This window comes from Saccostrea cucullata, unplaced genomic scaffold, assembly GCF_032062105.1.
Source record: "Saccostrea cucullata isolate Sc308-1 unplaced genomic scaffold, CSIRO_AGI_Scuc_v1 ctg1370, whole genome shotgun sequence".
In the NCBI taxonomy this organism is placed as follows: Eukaryota; Metazoa; Mollusca; class Bivalvia; order Ostreida; family Ostreidae; genus Saccostrea; species Saccostrea cuccullata.
Window position 1 is genome coordinate 2,650 of NW_026941421.1, and position 25,994 is coordinate 28,643.

A 25,994-nucleotide genomic window follows, 5' to 3' on the forward strand; every position below is an offset into this window, starting at 1 on the left:
GTGAACAATATTCCCCAGCGCTTGGAGTTGGCACTACCTCCTCGGGTCTTACGTGAGACTATAGCCCAAGGTCCAAATGCATCTACACCTACATTTGTGAAAGGTGGCCCTGGGTCAAGGCGGTCTGCAGGTAGGTCTGCCATGATCTGATACTGTGTCTTCCCCCTGAGTTTTCTGCATGTGATACATTTATGGATAATCGAGGAAACAAGTCGTTTGGCGCCTGTTATCCAAAGTCCAGCTGCCCTGATAGCTCCTTAGGTGAAATGACGCCCTTGGTGCTTGACATTTTCATGATAGTGTCGAACCAATAGGGTTGCTATATGATGGCGTCCAGGAATAATCAATGGTCTCTTCTCTTGCAAGGTCAATTTTGAGTTGACTATTCGACCTCCTACGCGTAGAAAGCCCTGATCATCTAAGAATGGATTAAGGTTGGCTATTGGGCTTCGTCTCGGTAGAGGCTCATCTCGTCGTATGCAGTCAATCTCCTCACAGTACATCTCAGACTGCACTATTCGAATCACAAAATGCTCTGTGTCCTGGTACCTTTCGGTCACAGTGTTAAGATCAATGTCTTTGCCTTTAAACTTGAAAAGCATGTGTCTGAGAAAGTTCATGGCTACCACAAGTCTTCTCCAATCAGAGAATCGCTGGAATCGTTGAGTCATTGGAGTGCAAGGTTGTTCACCATCATTGTCTGCGGTGCAGGTTTTCATGGATGAAACTATAGGGCGAATCTCTTTATCTTCATCTGGCTCAATGAGCGGATGTCCATTCTCATTCTGTTCCTCACGTTTAATGACATGAAGTTGTTTTGGTCCTTGCAACCAAGCGCTATCTTGAAGCTCATGTGCAGGTAGACATCTCGTTGCTAGATCTGCAGGGTTCCGATCAGTAGACAAGTAGTTCCATTGGCTTGGAGTTGTAAACTTTCTTATGCGGTCCACTCTGTTGCCAACATAGATGTAAAATCTCCTAGACTCATTACAGATGTAGCCCAGGACTACTTTGCTATCAGTGTAATACTTCACAGAGTCTATTTGTATGTCAAGGTGATTCAGAACACACTGTGCAATCTCAAGTGCTAACACCGATGCACACAATTCCAGTCGTGGGATAGTGTGTCCACTCATGGGTGCGACTTTGGCCTTGCCCAACACAAATCCAACTTTGGACTGTCCGTCACTATCTGTGGTGCGCAAATGAATGACAGCTGCTATGGCCTTTTCAGATGCGTCGCTGTACACATGAAGCTCTTTTCTCATAACTTTGCTGAGATTGGTCACATATGTCCGTTGGATATGTAGGTCCTCAAGTGCATCTAAAGAATCCTTCCAGGAATTCCAAAGAGATGTTAGTTCCTCAGAGAGAGGTTCATCCCAGTCTTGAGTTTGAAGTATAAGTTTCCTGAGTAAGAGTTTACCATAAATAGTCACTGGTGCTAAGAAGCCTAGAGGGTCATAAATCCCGTTGACGGTTGAAAGTAAACCTCTTCGTGTGGCAGGTTTGTGGTCCTTCGACAGTTGAAAGACAAAGGTGTCACTGTTGACATCCCAGCCCAAACCGAGGCTTCGCTGTAGAGGCATATCTTCCGCTTGCAGATCCAAGTCCTTCAGATTTGTTGCTAGGTCCTCAGCTGCAAAGGCTGACATAACTTCTGGACTGTCGGAGGCAAATTTATGGAGCCGGAGATTCCTTCAAGGCGCTCTGAGTATCCTTGAGAATGCGAACAGCTTCTGCACTGGTTGGACAGGAAGTCAACCCATCGTCAACGTAAAAATCATTTTTTACAAAGTTGGTAACATGATCTCCATAGCTCGGTTCTGCTGCTTCAGCTGCCTTTCTAAGTCCGAGTGTTGCGACGGCAGGTGAGGGTCGGTTACCAAAGACGTGTACCCTCATCCTATACTCAATGATTTCTTTGTCAAGGTCATTATCCTTGTGCCACAAAAACCTGAGGAAGTTACGATGGTCTTCCCTTACTAAGAAACAGTGAAACATGTGTTGCACATCGGCAGTCACAGCAACCATTTCCCTGCGAAATCTTAGAAGAATGCCAAGTAAGCTGTTTGATAAATCTGGTCCGGAGAGAAGAACTTCATTTAAGGAGACCCCTTTAAATATCGCTGATGAATCGAACACACCCCTGATTTGATCGGGTTTTTTGGGATGGTAAACACCAAATAGGGGTAGAAACCAACATTCTTCTCCATCACGTAACTCTGGGGCAACTTCTGCATGATGATTGTCCAGAATCTTAGCCATGAATGTAAGAAAGTGTTCTTTTTTCACAGGGTTCTTCTTTAGGCTTACATCAAGGAGTTTTGCACGTTGAACAGCTTGTTCCTTGTTGTTCGGTAATCGTTGTCGATTCTCCCGAAATGGCAGTGGGGCCACCCAACTTCCTGAGGAGTCTCTGATAAATTCACTGTCCATCTGTTGTAAGAACATTTTATCTTCTATTGACATGCCTTGTTCGTCATCATCCTTTGTCCTGATAAATAGCTGTGACTCATCAGACAAAGACTGACTCACTAGTTCTCGTACCTCAAACTTGTTGCTGCATGGCTTCAAAGTCGAAGGCTGACCAGTTGGTAGAAGGTAAGTTTTCTTCACGCTTAGATCATGCGAGGTATGCTGCATGTTGAGACAAGTTTCTCCAATAACAACCCAGCCAAGTTTGAGTTGTTGTGCATACGGAGCTTTGGGTGGACCAAAGATTTGATGTAGAACATGATGGGCTTCGATTAAATCACGTCCAATCAGCAAAAGTATGTGACATTCTGCATCAAGTGGTTGAAGGTACCCAGCAATTTCTGTAAAATGTTCATGATGGAAAGTGACCTCAGGAGTGGGTATTTCATGGCGATTGTTTGGTATATGGTTGCACTCGATCAGGGTTGGTAGTTCAAAGTCTACATCACCTTCTATCGATTTCACAATGAACCCCTTTCCTCTTCTTCCAGAAGTGACAACTTTGCCCGAGCAGGTCGATATGGTATAGTTTTGGGGTTTATCTTTCACACCAAACAACTCAAAGAATTCTGGAGAAGCTAATGAGCGGTTGCTCTGATCATCAATCACTGCGTACATCTTTACTGACTTGAGTGGATTGTCACGATGAAACACATGAACGGGCAAGATCTTGGCACACGACTTTCCACTGTAAGGTTCTCTGCATATCTCTGTGCAGCTTGAGTTGACCTCTGACACACTGTTGGACACTTTACCTCTTGACTCCCCGCCGTTGTCCTTCAATGATGAAATAGGAATGCGGTTGGTTTCCTCCCCGCCATTCGCTTGACGAGTTGCATGAGAATCCATGGAAACCACTTTGTCATTTCTGGTAAGATGCAGGGCAGTTGTATGGTTCTTGCTCCCACATTCTTTGCAGTAGATAACAGCATTGCATTCGCGACTTTTGTGAGCGTTAGAAGCACAACATCTGAAGCATATGTTGTTTTCTTTCAAGAGTCTCTTCCTTTCCTCTATTGACTTGGACCGGAATCATCTACAGTCATCTAGAGTATGTTTGGTCTTGTGGATGATACAACGTTCAAGTGGAGTAGTTACGTCAACACCTGTCTTGTTCACATTGACCTTGTTTCTTGCGTAACTAAGTAGTTTTGGAGCAGCAAATTTCTTGGTGCTGTTTGTGTCTGGCTCATAGTTGAATCCTGGGTCATTTTCACCTTGCTTACTTCCTTTATGAATTCCATGAACACTTGAAATGGGGGAAATATAACACTGTGTTCTTTCTTATACTTTACAGCTCTATTGGTCCATTTCTCTTATAAGCCGTACGGTAGTTTGGATATAATAGTCTTAATCCCTGATGATGAGTCAAGATATGCTAACAGAGCATTGTATTTGGGGTCTTCCTTTAAGAATTCCATCTCCATAAGAATGTCTGACAGTTCGTAGAGTTTTTGATAATCTTTGTTACTTAGTTTGGGAAAGTTGTCAAGTTTTGCTCTTATTGAAGCCTCAACATGTTCTGGTGCACCGTAGCGTTCATCCAGTCTTTCCCAAAGTCTTTTCAATCCTCTGGAGATGTTGTAGATGTTGGATGTTTTGATGCTGACAGCATGCTTTTTTGACTCGGGCCCCAAGTATTTGATGAGAAGATCCATCTGCTCTGAGTCCAAGATTTGTAGTTCACTTGTTCCACTCAAAAAACTGTGTTTCCATGCACTATAGGATTCGGGCCTATCATTGAAATTTGTTAGTCTAGAGAACAGCAGATCCTTTCTTAGTAGGAAACGAGTGACGTCGGTCACATGTGTCTCTTGCGTGAAGTTTGTTCAAATCATGACCCCCGGGGCAAGGGTGGGGCCAAAATGGCCGACCCAAGTTTTACATAGGAATATATAGGAAAAATCTTTAAAAAGCTTCTTCTCCAGAACCATAAGGCCAGGAAAGATGAAACTCATGTGGAATAATCCTCAGGTAGTGAAGATTCAAGTTTTTTTCAAATCATGACCCCCGGGGCAAGGGTGGGGCCAAAATGGCCGACCCAAGTTTTACATTGTTTATAAGAAAAAAACTTTAAAAATCTTCTTCTCCAGAACCACTGGGCCAGGAAAGATGAAACTCATGTGGAATCATCCTCAGGTAGTGTAGATTCAAGTTTGATCAAATCATGACCCCCAGGGCAAGGGTGGGGCCAAAATGGCCGACCGAAGTTTTACATAGGAATATATAGGAAAAATCTTTAAAAATCTTCTTCTCCAGAACCACTAGGCCAGGAAAGATGAAACTCATGTGGAATCATCCTCAGGTAGCGTAAATTCAAGTTTGTTCAAATCATGACCCCGGGAGGTAGTGTGGGGCCAAAATGAACGATCAAAGTTTTACATAGGAATATATAGGGAAACCTTTGAAAATCTTTTCAACAACTTCAAATCAATGCTTTGTGATATTTTTATGGAATCATCCTCAGGTAGTGTAGATTCATGTTTGTTCAAACCATGACCCCCTATGAGGTTAAAATTCAAGCCCTCTCCTCCCCCCCCCCCCCCCCAACTCAGTAAACTTTCAGTTCGGATCTGATATGTGCTTTTTCCTAGAAAATTGCTCAGGTGAGCGATGTGGCGCCTGGGCCTCTTGTTTTTAATTGGTAGAGGTTGTGAATTATTAACAAAATCTTACTCAGTCCTGTTGTCTCCAAATTGATGACTACAAAATGGTTTACTAAGCTGTACTGGAGAAAATGAGGACTTTACAGTGGCATCAGGCCCTCTGGTTATGCTCACATCAGTGCTCAGACCAATCTCTGTAATAGATTATTACAAATGATTATGAGTTTTCTGTTTATATGCAAGTGCATCATAATTAATACACATACTTGGTTATGTAAGTATTAAGTGTACCCGATTGGTATGTTGAGCCCTTGGTAGCCTCTTAGGCCCCTTTATCTGTGAGTCTCTCCTGCTTTATGATAAATTGTCTCTGTTTTGTCTCTGGAAGCTTGGCCCTATATGAGTCCAGCTCCACAGAATACTTCTCACTGAAATGCAGTGGTGAAAGGCCATTTCGTTTGAATGTCTAATTGGTGTAATGCATGTTTATAAATACAGGTGACTTTCGATCTCTCGAAGTTCAAGGGACCACAAGAAAAGTTCGAGAGATCGAGGTGTTCGAGAGATAGAAAATAAATAAAATCCGGATTTTTCAGTTCCGATCATCGATGTTTTACTATAATAGATACCGGAAGTTTATGTAAATAAAGTCATTGCACGTTTTTAATCGTATTTTACAGGTAATTCACTTGATTTCAACAACAATAATCGTAATTCGAATTAACAAAACGAATTCCTAAAGTCTCCAAATTTAATTGTTCTTATTTCATGATTAAATGAAACCCGAAAAGCAATTATCGGTTTTGCTATTCTGTGGCTTTCAACATCTGGTCCTTCACCATGCAGTTCTCACCACTGACACAAGTTATTTCTTAATAGGTATTAAGTCCTTGAGAAATGAATTTCTTGTGCAATATTTGCCATACTGGGATTATGTAGACTCTAATAAAAGTTCATAGTCTATGGGAACTTATTGAAACGAACGTCTTTAAATTATTTTCTAAAAATTGTCGTCTCCGATTCAAGTACAAATAAGTTGTGATTTCGTTTATAATTTACCTATTATAACCAATTAACTTTATAAACACATGGAGGACCCACAGGTGTAGTGTCACCTATGTAAACACCCAATTAACGCCTCCATGCTAGCCCTAGGCGTTCACTGTCTTCCAGGTAAGTCCAGACTGCATCAATTTTACGCTTGATTGGCGTGTTTACACGCGCAATCAAAACTTCGAGAGATATAAAGTAAAAATCAATGAAATATGTGTAACGGGACCCAGGTCTTGGTTCGAGAGATAGAGAGTTTCGAGAGATAGAAGTTCGAGAGATCAGGAGTAAATTTGCTTAGTTATATAGAGGAAAAAAACGGGACCGGAGGTTCACTTCGAGAGATCGAGAACTTCGAGAGATCGGAGTTCGAGTCATCGAGAGTCACCTGTATGAATCCTATCTTCCCTATATTAAAACATTCTGTCCTTTTTTCTATTCAATTTCTGTAGCATTTTTAAACTTACATACATATATTGTTCATTGCAATATTTATGTGTTAGTATAATAATAATAGAATATAAAAGTGGGTCATGTAAAGGAACTTTGTAAAGCAAGCTTCTATGGACATACTTTTCACTGTTGAATATTTACAACAGAATACATCATTTGCAACAATAAAAGCCGAGAAATAGGCAATCAACATATCTGCACCAACATTTTGTATTAATTGTATTAATAAAAAAACTTGGCATCCTCTTTTCATGCCCCTCGTCTCTGTCAGTCTGTGCGTTTTGCCAAAGGGATTCCTGTTGAGGTTCAGACTAAAGGTACGCTGTACGTATAGATGCCTGCCCAATCCAAGTTTCATCTCACCTTTTAGGATCCTGAAAATGGAAGACAGAAAACCAGTAATTCCTACCAAGACAGGTAATTGTAGTATTATGGACTTAAGTTCAATAGTAAATGGAATTTTCAACTGTCTTACCATTTGGGTGAGCACAAAGTTGCTGTATCTACCTATCTGTTTAGTGCAAGAAAGAAAACATACAATTTTGTAATTATACGCTACGTTTAGCTATACATATTTTATGGTGTGATTCACTTCAATAAAATATTTCTGGAGTACAACAAGTTTTCATAAATGAGCTGGAACTGATATAAATTATATAAATCATGTTTAAATATTTACTTGAGTAACCAATCTTTGTATCATTTATGTATCTGCTCACAGATGTCGTGCACTGGTTTTGTATATTAGTTAGAATGTAATTGTAGGTATAACTACTGCTGAGGAGAAAGTATCAAGGAGTACGTTATGGAGGAGGAAAATGAAGGTTGAAAATCCACAAGCTTATGCCGAATATCTTAAAAAACAAAGGGCTCGTTCACTAAATTACAGAAGAAGTCAGAAAAAGGAGTGTAATAAAGGTAATCCCAATGCCACAGAGGTAAGAAAAACACAGCTAAAAAAGCGAAGAGAGACAAAAGAAATACATTTCAAAATTAAAGGAGACAGAAAGTAACTACAAGAAAACACCAGAAAATTTTGAAAAGCCAGTTACTAGAAAGGCACTGTGTGAAAAAAGGGAATATAATAGATTAAAGAAAAGAGAAGAGAGAGCACGAATGACTTATCAAAAGAAAATGTGGGTGATAAAAAGCACAGGGAAAGGAAAGGAAAGAAAAGAGAGAAGGAGTTGGAAGACAAGATGAATATAATAATATAGGAGAGTCCCCATTTCTAACCAAAAAAACAGAGTGGAATATCACAAGCAAAGTTAGAAGCATGATGCCTTTAACACCACAGAAATTTGAGAAAGTTGTCGAAAATCTGATGATAAATTCTCGAAAGAGGAAGTGTTTGTACAAAGATTACGAGTACCGCTTTGTAAAGAAAGCAAGACGAGATGACAGTATAGGAGAGAAGACAAAAGTGGGTCAGAGGAATCATCTCATTCACATAAAAGGCAAAAAATCGGCATTATTAACAACAGCAAAGTTACTAATTAAAAACAGCAGAGTTATTCTAAAAAGAAAGATGAAACAATCAATGAAGGCAAGAAATGGGAAACCAATCAGAAGAATAAATGTGAAAGAAGATTATGTTAGAAGCTTCTATAAAAGAGAAGACATTTCTAGAGTTCTTCCTCAGAAAAGGTATGCAACAAAGGAAGGACCAGAATATGCTATGCAAGTGACAAAAGGTTGCTTTTGCTCAATTCATAAAAGAAAATCCTTTGGCTGCTAAAGGCTTTTCAAAATTTGCTTCCCTCCGCCCAAAGAATGTGCGGAAACTGAATACCAGTAGCCATAGAGAATACTGTTGTTATGTATTTTGTGTTAATGTTCGCTTCAAACTCTTAGCCCTAAGTAAAGCAAGCAAATCAGTAAAAAAAACAAATGAGAATGACTTGTTTGAAATAATGCTTTGTGGAAAATCTGACTGTAATAGATTTTATGCACCAGGGTGCATAAACGGAAGCTGTCCGAAATGCGGAGACTACCTGAAAACCATACAAGACCTTTTCCATGACATTCCCAACGCGAAGACCCTTTCCTGGAATAGGTGGGAAAAGGAAAGAAATGCTTCTGGATTCCTAAAGCGTATTGTCAAGACAAAGAGAGGAAGTGTTCTTGAATTGATTACAGAATTTGTCAATGAAGACATAAAGGAATCATCACTTGGAACAACATTTCTGCAGCACTTATTCACAGCCCAATGGCAGTCTTTGCAATTTCAAAATCTAAAAGAACAAGATTCCAGAAGGTGATGTATTACAGATAATGGACTTTGCAAAAAATCGAGAAGTTAAATACCAAAATGAGATCAAGGCTGCATTTTATTCAAACCAACAAATCACCATGCACCCTATTGTTTCCTTTTACCGAGTTAAAGGTGGCATTGTGAGGGATGCTAGCATTATCATCTCTGACGATAATCTGCATGATTATCATGCAGTTCATCACTATGAAGCCAAAGTCGATAATCACTTACAATTAAACGAAACTGAATTCAGAAGGAAGATCGTGTATAGTGATGGTTGTAGTGCTCAATATAAATCGAAGGGACCTTTCTCTGATTTGACTTCCTCACTGAAAGAAGTGATAGAAACTTTTTTGGGTCAGAGCATGGAAAATCAGAATGTGATTCTGAGATTGGAATAGTCAATAAACTGTTAGACAGAGCCATTAGTAGGGAATAAAGTAACAATCAATAATGCAAGTGATATGTTTGAATACTGCAATGCATACCTTGCAGTTGATGAATTATTGACAAAACGAAGGTTCTTTTTAGTCAAAGAAAATGAAATCCAAAGACCTGGAGGAGGAAGGGGTAAGGAAGCAAAGATGGTTGTTGGAACGCTAAAAATTTCACCAGGTGTTGAATTATGGAGTACAGCAGGGGTCACTGAAGTTCAGAAACTTGTCTTGTTTTTGCAACGGGTGTGAGAGTTACACAGCTTCTTGTTTAAATGAAAGTTATGTGAATCCTTACCTTCAAAAGGTAGTAATTGTAAACACCTTTGGAGAGGAAACGAGAAAACGCAGAAGGAGAAAGAATGCAGAAGTGGAGAGATCAGAAGTCTCCGAGTCAGAGACAGAAAAACTAGATGTCTCTAAGAGAAGACGCAGAAGGAGAAAGAATGCAGAAGTGGAGAGATCAGAAGTCTCCGAGTCAGAACCAGAAGAACTAGATGTCTCAAAGAAAAAATGCAGAAGGAGACAGAATGCAGAAGTGAAAAGAGCAGAAGTCTCTGAGTCAGAACCTGAAGTGTCTGTACCAGAACCAAACATCCTTGTGACTGACTTTAATGAACATGATGGAAGGTTGATTAAAGAAGTCCATGGCACTATTGTAGAATCAGCTTGGGGGAAATTGGAGTCGTTTACAACCTTTGATGACATTCAAATCAAAGTAACAGAGTTTGCAACAGAATTTCCTCCAATTCTGAAACTACCTAAAGTTACATTCATATCACATGGACTTATCATGGACAGTAAAGCTCTTAAGCTATTGCCAGCTGACTACCAAATAATTTTTATACTCAGCTAGTGTGTATGGGGATGGTAACTGCCTTCCAAGAACTGCGAGTGTACTAGTATATGGAATTGAAGACAGACACTTCAATGAAATGCGAGTCAGAATGATAAAAGAACTTGTTGAAAATGAAGAAAAATATTATAAAGAACTATAGCCATTCTACTTCAGGGCATACCAAGTTTTACTGTTCGCTTAGATGACATACACGTGACTGGGAAAACCCGACATGAGCATTTACAGAATCTTGAACAAGTGTTACAGAAGTTGGAAAAAGCAGGAGTTCGACTTAAAAAAGAAAAATGTGTGTTCATGGCCGATGAAGTTACATACCTTGGGCATCGCATAAACAAGTTTGGACGGCAGCCAACTGAAGACAAAGTGCAAGCTATCAAGAACTTACCTGAACCTAGTAACATCAAAGAACTACAGGCCTTCCTTGGAATGCTTAACTATTATGATTGCTACTTACCAAAATTGTCAATTGTACTACAGCCATTACATGAACTCTTATCTAAAGATGTATCATGGTCTTGGGGATCTAGACAGTCAAAAGCTATCCACTATGCATACTACCTTCAACCCATATGTGGGGATTATTCTGCCCCTTGAAAGAAAACATAAAGAACTCAAATTCATTAAATTTCACAATCACATTTCACAATCAGAATACTTGGCAGGTACTTTGACGATGCGCCCAGATCTTGTTTGCTGAGGGATGGAACACGCATATGAATTCGACTCGACAGATTTGGAAGGATTTGCGACAGATGAAGTAGTGGGTTTTGGGACTTCAACCGGTGGTCTTGATCGAGTTGGAATTATATCAGCATTTGCAAATGGCTGAAAGTTTTCCTTCGGAATATTCCTCAATAACGGAGTTGACTGCGTTGGTCTGAGCATTTTCCGATTCCTTCTGTAAAGTTTGCTGTCAGGGTTCTGCAGAATGTATGACCTCGGTGCGTGATGACTAACTGTAGCATGCCATCATGAATCATAACTGGATCTCCATCCTTGAGTTCTGGTAGCACATTGCCCGCTATTCTGTCAGTAGATCGTAGATTTCACTTGTCGCTTTTGTAGTTTCTCCTGTATTTGATTTGAGTTTGATGGACGTAACAATTTACTAGTAGTAGGAAGTGAGGTTTTCAAACGTCTGTTCAAGAATAGCTGAGCTGGTGACTGACCTATATCTAATGGCGTATTGCGGTAGTCCATCAAAGACTTGTATGGATCTGATGACTTCGTAAGTAAGCGTTTCACTGTTTGGACCATTCTTTCTACTTGACCGTTAGACTGAGCAAAATAAGGACTAGACGTAATATGAGTAAATCCAGTAAAATCAGACCAGAACTGTAGAAGGAGAAGCGTTTTAAAGGAATTTCACAGAAAAATCTATTTTTAATAACCATGGCAACACTGTTCATCGAAATTAAAAACCGATGCACTATTCTATGTATCTTAGTGTAGTCTACTTGTGTGCCAAGTTACATCGAAATCAGACCAGAACTGTAGAAGTAGCGTTTTAAAGGAATTTCACAGAGAATTCTATTTTTTAGTTACCATGGCAACACCGTTCATAGAAATCAAAAACCGATGCACTATTCTATGTATCTTATTGTAGTCTACTTGTGTGCCAAGTTATATTGAAATCAGACCAAAACTGTAGAAGGAGTAGCATTTTTAAGGAATTTCACAGAAAATTCTATTTTTAGTAAACATGGCAACACCGTTCATCAAAATGAAAAACCGTTGCACTATTCTATGAATCTTAGTGTAGTCTACTTGTGTGCCAAGTTATATTGAAATCAGACCAGAACTGTAGAAGGAGTAGCGTTTTTAAGGAATTTCACAGAAAATTCTATTTTTAGTAACCATGGCAACACCGTTCATCGAAATCAAAAACGGATGCACTATTCTATGTATCTTAATGTAGTCTACTTGTGTGCCAAGTAATATTGAAATCAGACTAAAATTGTAGGAGGAGTATCGTTTTGAAAAATTGTTTACAGACAGACGGACGGACGCCGGACGCATGACCATCGCATAAGCTCTTCTGGTCTGTGACCAGTAGAGCTAACTAGGGTCATCATACCTCAAAACAGGTGCGTTCGTTGCAATCGTTTTAAATGTTTCAAAGCTCTCCTCATGCTGAGCTGTCCAGTTCCAAGCTGCATCGTTTTCAGTGAGTTTCTGCAGTGGTGTGCTGACATCCGAGGCATAAATTTTCCGAGGTACTGTACAAATCCAAAAAAAAAGTAAGTAATTCACTTTTGTGGGTTGGCTTTTCCATAGCTATGACGGCACGGATTTTCTCTGGATCCGGTTTCACGCCTTCATCTGTCAACATATGTCCAACATATTTCATACTTTTGCAACGTATCTTACACTTGTCCAAGCTAAGTTTGAGATTGAACTCTCTGGCCTATTCCAATACCTTCTTGAGACGTTCATCATGTTTCTGTTCTGTTGAACCCCATTTATATCGTCTATTATCGCCTCTGCTCCTGGTCTGTCTTTTACCATTTGTGAGGTTATTGAAACACTTCAGATGCTGATTTTATACCAAATGGTAATCTTGTAAAATGAAAACGCCCAAATGAAGTGTTGAAAGTTGTACGTTTCGAGCTTTCTTCATGCAGCCTGATCTGCCAAAAGCCAGACACAGCATGAAGCTTACTGAAAACTTTGGCGTTTGACATGTTGGCTATGACTTCATCTACTGTTTTTAATGGAAAATGTTCTCTTAGTATGGTCCTATTAAGATCCTTTGGGTCAATACAAATGCGAATCTTCTGTCCTTTGTTCACCACTACCATGCTGTTGAACCACGGAGTCGGTTCTGTTAGTTTAATAATCACACCAAAGTCCTCAATAGACTTAAGTTCAGCGCGCACTTGATCCAATAACGAAATGGGAATTTTTCTTGGCGGGTGAACAACAGGTTGTACACTTGAATCAATTTTGAATGAATGAGTTTCTGGTAGGCAACCCTGTCCTCGAAATAAATCTGCATAATCACTTCCTGGGAAAATATCAGATACAGTCTTTAAAACTGGGGTGTCCTCATCTATGACATTCACAGTAGCTGTACGCCTTTCTCTTGAAAAAACAATTACAATTTGCTCTGTGTATGTACCTCCTAACTATAATCTACAAACTTTAGAACTTACAAAATTAATACAACAACTTCCTGCTCCATTTATGGTTGTGGGTGACTTTAATGCCCATAATCCATTATGGGGCAGCGATAAAATGACAGATAAAGGGAAAAAACTTGAAGATGCAATATCACATCATAATCTTTGTATACTTAATGACGGCTCTAGCACTTACCTGCATCCGGGTAATGGTTCATATTCTTCAATAGATATTACTTTAGTAGATCCTTCTTTACTCTTGGATTTCAGTTGGTCAGTAAATGATGATTTATGTGGAAGTGATCATTTCCCAATTATAATTAAAGTAAACAAACCCGAAGAAAATAGTTCTACTCAAAACTGGAAACTTAACAAGGCTGATTGGAAACAGTTTGAAATTATGTGTTTACAAAATATTTCGGATGAAAAGTTTGAAAACAATCCTGATCCCATTCAAAAATTTACTGAAATACTATTAAATACTGCGAATAAATGCATACCTAAAACCTCGACAAATTCTACTAGAATCAAAAAACCATGGTTTACAGAAGAATGTAATGATGCTATTAAAGCTCGCAAAAAAGCAGAAAGACAGTTTAATAGATTACCAACATCTCTAAATTTAAGCAATTTCCGCATATTTAGAGCAAAAGCTCGTCGAACTATAAATTTTAATAAACGAAAATCTTGGAAAAAGTTCGTGTCCAACCTTAATTCACACACCCCTATCAATAAGGTTTGGAACGCAATAAGGAAAATAAAAGGAAAAGGTCCTGAAAAATATCAACATCTGAAGGCTGGAAATCAAATTATAACGGATAAAAAACAAATATCCAATGAAATAGCTAGTACAATTCATAAAAATTCTTCCACAAAAAATGTGAACCCTTAATTTGGTAAACATAAAACATCTCAAGAAAATAAAACGTTAGATTTTACATCTGAAAACAATGAATGCTATAATCACCCATTTACTATTGACGAACTTCAAAAATCCTTAGAAAAGTCTCATGATACAGCTGTAGGACCAGATCAGATTCATTACCAAATAATTAAACACCTTCCTATAAACAGTAAAGAATGTCTTTTGAAAATTTTTAATAAAATTTGGGAGCGAGGTCAATTTCCGCCTTCCTGGACCCAAGCTACAATTATTCCTATTCCAAAACCTGGAAAGGATCATACGGATCCAAATAATTATCGACCAATTGCTTTAACAAGCTGCTTATGTAAAACCATGGAAAGGATGATTAATGAACGCCTCATATGGTTTCTTGAAACCAATAATATTCTATCTAATATACAATGTGGTTTTAGAAAAAACCGAAGTACAATTGACCAGTTGGTAAGACTGGAAACCTATATTCGAGATGCTTTTATCAAAAAAGAGCATGTTGTATCTGTGTTTTTTGATTTAGAAAAGGCATATGATACTACATGGAGACATGGCATTTTAGAAGATCTCGACACTATGGGCCTTAAAGGGCATTTACCAATTTTTATCAAGAATTTTTTAAATGATAGACATTTTAAAGTCCGCTTGGGGTCTACTTATTCGGAAAGCTTCGAACAGGAAATGGGTGTGCCACAAGGGAGTATTTTATCAGTCACTTTATTTAGTATAAAAATTAACAGCTTAGCTGAAGTACTGAAAAATAATATGCATGGAAGTTTATATGTAGATGATTTTGTTCTTTGTTATAAAGCTAAAAATATGAATTATATTGAGCGAAAATTACAGTCTTGCCTATATAAAATTCAAGACTGGGCTGATACAAATGAATTCAAGTTTTCAAAAAGTAAAACCGCTTGTGTGCATTTCTGCTCTAAACGGAAGGCTCATGACGAACCACATTTGCTGCTAGATGGAAATCCTATAAAAGTTGCTAAGGAGATAAAATTTTTAGGTATGATTTTTGATAGTAAACTTTCATTTGTATCACATTAAAATGCTAAAAGAAAAATGCTCAAAGGCCTTAGATGTTATTAAAGTAATTGCAAATACAAAATGGGGGGCAGATAAAGATACTCTTTTAAAACTATATCGTTCTTTAGTTAGATCCAAGTTAGATTATGGCTGTATTGTATATGGCTCTGCAAGAACTTCATACGTAAAAGCTCTTGATGCAATTCACCATCAAGGCCTCCGACTGTGCTTGGGAGCTTTTCGAACTTCTCCTAAAGACAGTCTATATGTTGAGGCAAACGAACCACCTCTCGACTTACGAAGAATTAAACTTACTTTGCAGTATATTTTGAAATTAAAAGCAAATGTTAATAATCCTGCTTATAATTGTGTTTTTCATCCGCAGTACGAAGACTTGTATCATAAGAGAAAATCATGTGTAAAACCCCTTGGTCTAAGATCTAAAAAACTCAGAGATTCAGAGATTCTGAATTACCTTTGGATATTATAAAACCTTCTAATTTTTCTGAAATACCGCCATGGAAACTAATAAAACCAATAGTAGATTTATCTTTAACTGAATTTAAGAAATCGGACACAAATTGTCTTGTCTTTAAACAAAAATATGCCGAAATAAAATATTCTTATGGTTCAACAGTCGAGATATATACAGATGGTTCAAAGGATAAAAATAAAGTTGCATCAGCTGCTGTGATGGAAGACAGTGTTTTCTCTACACGGCTCCCAAATGAAGCAACAATCTTTACCGCCGAAGCAAAGGCCATTCAACTTGCATTTGAATATATAAAATCTTCTAACGAAAAAATATTCACAATTTTTTCGGACTCGCTCTCTTGCTTACAATCTATAAAAAATAAGAATATTGATCAACCTTACATTTTAGATATATTAATTCAATATTATCATTTTGCGCAACAAGGTAAAACGGTAAACTTTTGTTGGATTCCGAGTCATGTCGGCATCCCTGGAAACACAAGAGCTGACAGTGCTGCCAAAAATGCACTTCAACATAAAATTACTTTATTCAAAATTCCTTACACCGATTTGAAATATCTTGTTAAAATTTATGTTAATTCTCTTTGGCAAATATATTGGAACTTTTGTGACGAAAGTAAGCTTTACGCTATTGAAAACAGAGTAAACAAATCACCTCACTTCGGTCTGAAACGCCAGGACGAAGTAATTATATCAAGAATACGTATTGGACATTCAAAAATTACACATGAATATTTATTGAATCGGGAGTCACAGCCAGAATGCATATCCTGTGACTGTCCGATAACTATAAATCACATACTTTTAGAATGTTCCGATTTTACACCTATTCGAAGTAGACTTTTTGGAAGTGTAAAAACAATGTTTGAACTTTTTACAAACGTTCATATTTACAAAATTTTAGAATATCTACAAGAAACGGATTATTATAGTAAAATTTAAATAAGATTTGAAAGTAATTTTAATGAGAAACACATGTACATATTTGAATTTATTTTATTAACAGTTTATAAACTATTTTTAACAGTTTACATATTTTTAAAAATTATTTAAGTCCGTCGGACGGGACGTTAAATGGTGCCCCGTGTCAAGGATGACAACCCCCTTGGCACGCAAAAGATCGTTTCTCTGGAGTTCGAAAAAGAGTAGGCTCACTGGGGGCCGCCAGAGAAACCAAAAACTTTACCGATCAATTAACCTAATAGGAATAGTCCGCCGAAATATGGCTGAAAAATTGCCGACTCGGCGTTAAACAATATACAATCAATCAATCAATCTATGACATTCACACGATGGACGAGATTCAATGATTTACACGTTTGGACTCCAATGGTTGCGTCCAAGTCAATGATGTAGAAATCAGTCGTGTATTTGCATCCTTTGTGAGTCAGCTCAAGTTGCGCAACATCACTTGGTTCTATCACATGTCCTGAGTAAGATTTCAAATGAAATGCTGGTTTCTTGAGTTCTTCACTAAGTTTTAACTGTTTGAAAGTTTTTCTGTTCAACACATTGCACTTTGCTTCTGTATCTAATTGGAATTCAACCATTGTCCCACAAAGTTGTAGTTTTGTTAACCAGTCTGCATTCGTACTGTTAACATCTTTGGTAAGCATTCCAAGAAATAAAGTGTCATCTGAAGGGTGTGTACAGATGTGTTGCTTTTATTCTTGAATTTGTGCTTTGATGTATACGACACTTTCGATCTACACACACACGCATAGTGGTCCCGCTTGTTACATTTTCTGCAGAGTCTACCAATAGCTGGACAAGTTTCTCCTCTTTCGTGCTCAGATTTACCACATCTTGTGCAACTTGTGAACGATTTCTGATGCTTAAAGTGTTTCCGTGGTTCTTGTGTGGGTTTTGTTTTGGCTTGACTGGTATAGTGATTTATTTCTGTCTGTTTATTATGTAAATCTTTGGATCCTGTTCATGCATTGTTTTTAGTTGGGCTTGTGATAACTCGTAAGTACGTGCAATGTCTATTGCCTTCTCTAACGTGAGATTTGAGCCCTCATTTATCCGTTTTTCACGGACTTTGTCCGACCTTATTCCGAATACTAGCCTATCTCTCTCCATCTCGTCTGCATTTTGGTATCCGAAGTCCTTTACACAAACTTTTAAAGCTGTGATAAATTGTTCAAATAAGTAACTTTCACTTTGTACAATGCATTGAAATTTATACCTAGCAAATACTTGGTAAGACTTTGGTTCTTCATATTCCTTAAATTTCCCGTATAAAGTTTCAAGTGATTTTTTCTCATCATTGTTTAGATTCCAAGTTCCATATATTTCTCTACCCTTATCACCAACCCATATCATCAAAAAACTGCATTTTTCTTCTTCAGTCTTTTTCTTGAGCGGACCATTAAAACATAAATTTAACGTGTGTTTTGAATGTCTGCCATGCTATCGGCAGGTCTCCCGCGTTCCAGTTTAAACTTGGCGTTGAGCCAGCTACTGCACTGCATACATCCGTCATGTTGCTTATTTTTCTTTACTTTTAAGCTCTTTTTACTTTCTTTGTTAAGTTCCTTAACTTCTGACACCATGTCATGTAAGTCGTCGGAGTCGCATCACATAGACAACCACATGGAGGTTTCCATCTTTATTCTATTAACTAATGTAAAACATAAAACCAAATCTGACACATTGTATAATTCCATATTACAGAAACATGACAAAGTACAGGAAAGAAATTTCAAGTATTCTTTCCCAGTTTGCGGAAAACAAGATGCAAAATTTGTGTAAAACCAAAACCCCCGGGTCCAGAAAGAAATCGGCTTTTCAGGTCCCCAAAGGTAGAGGTACATATACTTAATCTCTCACAACAAATATAAAGGATATAAACAATGAAAACAGTTTTATCTGTCAATCTGAAAACCTTTATTTACACTAAATTTATTTGTAAATCAGGCTTCTCGGTAATTTTCAACCAAATATAAAGGCGAATCCGTTTGTGACGTTTTGTCAAATGTTCTGGTTCCGGCATAGAGACTTACTCATACCAGATAACGCCTTTCAACAAAGGTCAGAAAAAAGAAAAAGCGATTGTTGCCATTTTTATGTATTCCCTTTATTTCTATAGTCATGGTCTGTGTCTTGAATTACACCCGGGTACGGCATATTGTCATAAACAATCACACACCACTTAGGAATATTGGGAAAACTTGAGGGACATACCCAGCTCCTAGCAATGATAATTTAGCAGTCCTTAATGCAACCGAATTTTTGGTATCTTTTGGAGAGTCTTCTCACCAGCCAATCAAATCAATTTTCAAGACATAGTGAAGAATCGTCTGTCCTCGTCTATTGACGTTGATAACATTTGTTTGATTAACTTGCAAAGCACAGAAAAATCCTTCAACCGTGCAAAATATTTAGTATCTATTTGGATATACAGCTGCGGGAGTCCTTGAGCAGTCTTGCAATATCATTCCACAACTAACAAGAAAGATCCTTCTTTACCCAAGATCATCCGTTCCGTGCTACGCCATAACAAGGAGCACTAGAAAAACGGCATAGCAGGTAAAAGACGCAATGAAATCTTTGAGCGAGCAAGGACTTGGCGAAACAAAACATGAAAAGCCACAAGGTGGAAGGAGATGATTTTCACTTTCATTAAAATCACACACAAGACATGTCTCTTGAAAGTACCGTACAGATGACGACCACTCTTTCCGAGGTTGGAAAAGACATGGGGGAGTAGGAGGAGGCTCTTTCTAACACCGAGAATGCACCAACATGCAAAAAAAAATGAAAACTCTGATCATGAATGAATAATTGTTCTACACTGATTTCATGTAAATGTTGCGTAAACACTTAAATGACAATAATGCACTTGCTTTCATGCTCATATATGAATTTTATACATTACAAGTAATATACAACGATAAAATTCAAATATACTTTTTTTAATATTTACTCATGTCATCCTTCTGCATACTAGTATTTCTCTTGCAAATCAGTTTTTAATTTATTTTCTAAATGGAAGAGAATACTTAATACTTGATGAACACTTGATGTGGACTCAGAAGAGTCAGATGATGTGCAAAAAGTAAACAGATTATATTGCTTTATCAATATGAATTCAAGTTGGTTTTATGCATTAAATGCATTGTCAATGATTTTACAGTGATAAATAGACAAAAAAGGAAACAATTTTGAAAGGATGACTCCTCGATATAGGCCAACACAGCTTAGTAAGTATATTAACAAAAACAAGAAATAAGAATGCAATGCTCACACAACATCAACTCAATAACCGATCAACAACGTCGATGTCGACTATATAAACAATGTAAACAAGATTTTGAAAAAGGCTATGTTGACAAGATGTCGACTCAATATCGACCAACATTGCGATGACGGCGATATGAACGATGTAATCGAGATTTTGAAAAGGCAATGTTGACACGATGTCGACTAGATATTGACCATCATTGCAATGTCGACGATGTGAACGATGTAAATAAAAAGAAAGAAATTTAAACACGATGTCGACTCTATATCGACCAACGTTGCGATATCAGCGACTTGAACGGTGTAGACAAGATAAACAGAAGGCAATGATGACACGGTGTCGACTCGATATCCACCAACATTGCGAGGACGACAATGTGAACAATGTAAACAAATAAAAAGAAGACACTGATGACACAATATCGACTCGACATCGACCAGCATTGCGATGACGACGACATAAACAATGTAAACAAATAAAAAGAAGGCAATGTTGACACAATGTCGACTCGATATCGACCAACATTGCGATGTCGTCAATGTAAACAACAGAAAAAGGGAAGGCAATGTTTACAAAATTATAACTTTACATTGTTAAACAATGTAATTGTATATATAGAGATATAAACAAGGGTATTACTGTCATGTTGAATATGTTATGATATATGGAGGACAATATCGAAAAAACATCGTGCACTGGACATACCTCGAATTGTTAAGAATACAGTTGTTGTTGTTGCTTATTCTCCATTCTCCTATTGTTTGATTACTTAGGTGATAAAATTGGATAAAAGGTCATGGACTCTAAAATATTTGTAAACTATGATATGTTTCAGGAAAGTGCTATATCTCTAGCGAGTTAAATAGAGCAAGGAGGGCAAACACCCTACACCAAAATCTTGAAGGTCAAGGTAGTTGCGAGAGACCCAGAATTCCTGTACCAGAATTACAAGAGGCCCATTCAGCCATATAAGTCAACTGAGCATCATTCAACAACTTTCAAATGATTAAATTTGGTTCATGTTTTAAGCTATATGCTATGGCATGCACAGTTTAGAAAGAGGCACCATAACTATACAATTAGCAATTGCTTAGTTTGGTTACTTAATACCAATAGGCAGGGTAGGGGAACAAAAATTCCCTTTGAACTTACCAGTTATATTCAGCAATAATCAGTAATGCCCTTACCATTAACCCCATGAATTTAAGTCCACACATAGCAGATTTTTTGAAAAGGTACCCTTGCTTATTAGAAATGTTTGATTAACACTAAGGAGCAGAAGCAGATTTCAACCAATCTATAAATATTCCACAGAGCCAAAATAAATTTGAACTACCCTTGATAGAACTCTAAGAGAACAGAAATACCTGATAGAGGAAGAGACACTAATATACCTAGAACTACTAGACCACAGTGACGCCATAATTCTTGACCATTGTCTAAGGAGAACCGAGTTGGTGTTATCAATGTACTCGAGGATTTCACAGGACTTCATCGACTTTCTTAAAAGAACAAACACCGAGGAGACACTAACAAAAGCATCAACAGAGCCTTTCATTAGAGAAACTGTTATTACATAAACCAAAATCTTACTGCAACATATTCAGAAAACGATATTCAAGACTAACAAATGCATTTAGAAAATCCGAAATTTGACATCTCTAAACTAAAGCCTAAACTTAGTGTTAATCCGGAAATTGAACCTCAGTAAATGTTGACGGATCCCAAGTCACACATGGGAGGGACATTCAATGTAAAGGCTCCAAGCTCAGCGGGAAAAAACAAGCACAGCTCAAGCGTTTTTAGTTCCTTATCGTCTTCTGGCCTGATTTTACAACAAAAGGGAAAGGCCAAACTTAAATTCGTCAACCTAGAAGCAAACCTACAAAAGGAACTCTTGGTTCTCACAGCCCAGAAAGAAGCAGTAGTAGGGGAATCCGAACTCAATGCCATGCTTGAAGAGATGGAAGGATCCAGCATTGGAGATCTAAGTGAAATCTAACAAGAGGGACAAAAAGCTTTGTCCGCGAGCAGAATCGTGCACTTCATTCGAGTGAGCATATTCCGAGCCAAAGCATCATGCCCGCTATGCCGGAGGATGTTGAGCCACTTTAGCCTCAGTCAGGCCAAGTTCCTACAAAGGGGCCTCTACCAGGCCAGTTTATTTCACTAGTATGCATATCCCAGGTCACGTTGACATCTCGCCTCCTTCTCCGGAACAAAAACATAGACATTATAAATCTACACCGATGAATCCTAATGCACTTTTTTTCTTGCCGGAACTGACACCATCTAGGTTCATAGCACTCCATTTCTATAAAATTACAAAGAAGAAAAGATTTATTCACTGCTGATTAATCACCTTAATATTATTTTTTTGCTACAAATCTCCCACAATTTATTTTGGGAAAAACACAAATAATGATTTATACACTTTCTATTGATTACAGTTGGTGTGTTTAATTTAATTGAGATCTTATTTGGGTATTAATGGATTAAAGTACTTTTCAAAAATGAAATTCTACATTACAGGACAGTTATACAAAGTGCATGCACTTTAAACAATTAACCTCTTAATAAAGATGCAATTCATCAAACAAGAGAAAGAAACCTGTAGTGGAAAAGTTTATAAGAGCCATTCTCTGTAATGATTTGAAATTATATATAGGAGCTGTTGCACGCATAGTCTCAGAATTTCTCCACACTCTCTATGATAAAAGTCATTGATTCCCGAAACTGAATCAGGCAAAAATTAGTTGCTATGTTTCATAGTTACCATGGCAACATGTCTTGAAGTTTGAAAAATGGCATTTTTTAACATGTTAAGAGCCCCATGGTTAACATTTGCAGCAAACAATTGGCAATGACTGTTTAAAAAAGTTGAAGGTCAGATGTCTCAAATATATGATTAACATGTTTGGTAAATCCACTATTACATACGTTACTATGGTAACAAAGTATTCAAAAGTAAAACAAAAATATTAAATTTAATAAAGTCATACACGAAAAAATATAAAGCAATTATAGGATGAAATGTTACCAAATACTGCAAATAATAGAAAAAAGAGCTTTGAAAGATATACCAGAAACAAAATATGATATTTCATTTTGGTTGGCAATGGTTGCCAAGGTTTTTATACCACAGAGAGCATTCAAAATAACATTCTGTAGTTTGAAATCTGATCCTATTTATTTATTAGGGTCATTTTGTTCTTATGTTTCTGAGGTTGGAGTAGAAACTTCCGGACTACTGTCATGGTTATTCCAGGCTTGAGGTATTCCTAACCCAAATATGGTTTCAAATGATCAATATGTGCTGAAATTGGTTCTGAGTTGGGAGATTTCTGAATTTGATAAGTAAGATCTGAAATTTTGTTGATAATCAAATATGGTCCTATCCAACCCAACCCTAGCTTTTCATTTGCACTAAGAGGATACCATCTCCAAACCCACTTTCCTACACTAATTTCCCTAAATTTTGCATTTTTGTTATGGTCAGTTTTCTGTCTTTTGGCTGATAGTTTTAAATTTTCATTGGCTTTTTCGGAAGCATTTAGAAGAGAATACTTGAACCATTTAACATATTTGATTTGGCATTCTTCATGTGGAGCATAAGCATTGGGTGGTTTTCTCACCATTAAATCAAGAGGCAATTTATTTCCCTGCCCAACGTCAAAAGACTTGGGGAACATTAAGTACTCTTGTGTTCCGTAGAACGATAAGCCATGAGCAAAAATGGGAGTAAATCATCCCAGCCGTCAAAATTTTAAGATACAAAAATACTATGCATTTGTCGAAGCGTTCTGTTAAATCTTTCTACGAGACCATCTGACTGGGGATGATAAGGGGTTGTTCTTGTTTTTTCAATACCTAAAAGATAACAAACATGTTTGAAAAGATGTGATTCAAATTCCCTCCCCTGGTCTGTATGAATCTGGTCTGGACATCCAAAACGACATATGAATTCTATTACTTATTTGTCAGCTACTGTAAGTGCTGTATGGTCACGAATTGGAAATACATCTTTCCATTTTGTGTAGTAATTCCCTAAAACCATAATATATAAATTCCCATTTACAGTTTCTGGTAAGGGCTCTACTATATCTCTGGCTATACATTGCAAAGGGGCACCCACTTTGAATTGTTGAAGGAGGGAATTCCCAACCCCATTACCTAGCTTACAACGAGCACAAAGGTCATAAGACTCGCACCATCTTTTAAGACAATCATCCATTATCCATTATAGGCCAATAAAACCTGCGTTTTATTAAAGCAACAGTTCTTTCAATGCCAAAGTGGCCAGCAATATTCTTAACATGCAAATTTTCAAAAATGTCTTTTTTGAATTTTGGTTCGGGCCACCAATCCTGTCTGTAATATTTGCGATATTAAATTTCATTTTGGAATTCTAATATGTCCCACTGGGAAAACAAAATTTTTGTTTCTCTTGAAAACCCTGACAATCTTGATTTTCTTCGTTTGTTTTGATTTTATAATTTGAATTCAATAAATGGACCAATGATGGAATCATTTCTTTGCATTTCTTTAATTTCATTGTCTTGAAAACTCTCTAGTCAATTAGATTCTTCCTCATGATCATGAAGATTTTCATTGAAGGTCATTGGGAAAAAGCTAAAAGGGCTACTAGATTGCTTACAGTCCAAATTTTTAGCATTGCCTAACTGATCTACTGATAATTGAATATTACAAAATCTAAGTCAATTGCATTATAAAGATTACACAATTTAATTTGGATTCTTGGAATTTTCTTCGACTCGGAAGGTATTAAAATAAAAGATTTAAATAACACATTACAGAGAAGATAAAATTGTATTATTAGATGAAACGAGGTGTTCTCCGTGTTAAGAATTGTATGAAAAGCAATGTCTGTAATAGATCTTCAATATGAAAAAAGATTGATTTGATGTTTAAATCAGTATGTACAATTGATCAAGATATTGTACATGTAAAAATACAATAACTTAGCTACGCCTCTACACATGAACTGCACTCTTTTTATTTGCAATTTTTAATATTTAAGTTATTTAATTTTTATATAAGTTGTCATAATATCTCATTTATTCAATGTAAAATTAATTAATCAAATCATTTAATTTTATATGATAAGTCGTTATATACTCATTTACTTCATGTAAAAATATTGTTATGATTAATTAATTCAAATAATTGTTACTGATTAATTCCGTTAATTGTAATTGATTATATTACAATAAATCAATTAAACGTAATTCATTGTTCTCTATGATCAACCACTGCTTAATTTACCGCCAATACGATCACGTGACTAAATATTGTACAGCGTGCGCGTCTTCTCTATATACATAGCAACCGGAATTCTGGGATTTTTTTAATCATCCCTGTTTGTTTACATTTTCCCTTAGGGTCCTTTCCGGTGATTCTAAACAGTTCCTAATCAGTTCTTTGGTAAGTAAATTCCTAATCGATATTTTAAGTATATAGAGAAGATGGGTAATAGATACAAAAAAGCCATGTAAACTTTAGTTTACATCACTTTTTGGGAGTTGAACTATGTTCAACCTCCCAAGGTCATCACGTATTTAACATGCGCAGTAATTTGTGTTGATTATATAGAGCCGAAAGCGAGGCTACTGTGTCGCCCGATTTACTCCGATGATATTAAACAGAAAACATACATAAACATCCGCCACAAATAGTTCATGTCATTTTCTCCTGAATCAATCTAATTTTCATAAGTTGAAATGTAAGTAAATGTTATTATAAAGTAATCTTATTTTGAATATTAGATTTCGTTAAAAGTAACACTAGATTATAAAGAACCTCAAAATTTTCTGTAATAGAACTCATTTTCAGTGTACCATCATACACTGAAAGAGATACGAACGACAACTCTACATCCTGACGGCAAGCAGTGAATCGTCTTCTCGACGCCCGGCGGTCCGGGATTTTTAGCAATATCTTTTTTACCAGTGCAGAGAATTTATTCAAACTTTTCCTGAACATTTCTTTGGTTTAAATTCATTCATTAATGCATTTAAACTTTGGAAATATGCCTATTTATTAGTAAATC

At 37.0% G+C, this 25,994-nt stretch overlaps 3 protein-coding genes across 3 annotated transcripts; 1 reads left to right on the plus strand and 2 right to left on the minus strand.

Annotated features, from left to right (window-relative positions):
* Positions 1 to 257: 257 nt before the first annotated feature.
* Positions 258 to 1,655, minus strand: LOC134257791 (uncharacterized). Its single transcript, XM_062740383.1, has one exon. It carries the CDS (start codon positions 1,653 to 1,655, stop codon positions 258 to 260), a length of 1,398 nt encoding a protein of 465 aa, XP_062596367.1.
* Positions 1,656 to 1,680: 25 nt separating this feature from the next.
* On the minus strand, positions 1,681 to 3,327 carry LOC134257792 (uncharacterized). The gene has a single exon (XM_062740384.1). It carries the CDS (start codon positions 3,325 to 3,327, stop codon positions 1,681 to 1,683), a length of 1,647 nt encoding a protein of 548 aa, XP_062596368.1.
* Positions 3,328 to 9,550: 6,223 nt separating this feature from the next.
* On the plus strand, positions 9,551 to 10,728 carry LOC134257793 (uncharacterized). The gene is made up of 3 exons (XM_062740385.1): positions 9,551 to 9,556; positions 9,610 to 10,041; positions 10,288 to 10,728. The coding sequence occupies exons 1-3, from the start codon at positions 9,551 to 9,553 to the stop codon at positions 10,726 to 10,728; spliced, it is 879 nt and encodes a 292-aa protein (XP_062596369.1).
* The last annotated feature ends 15,266 nt before the right edge of the window (positions 10,729 to 25,994 follow it).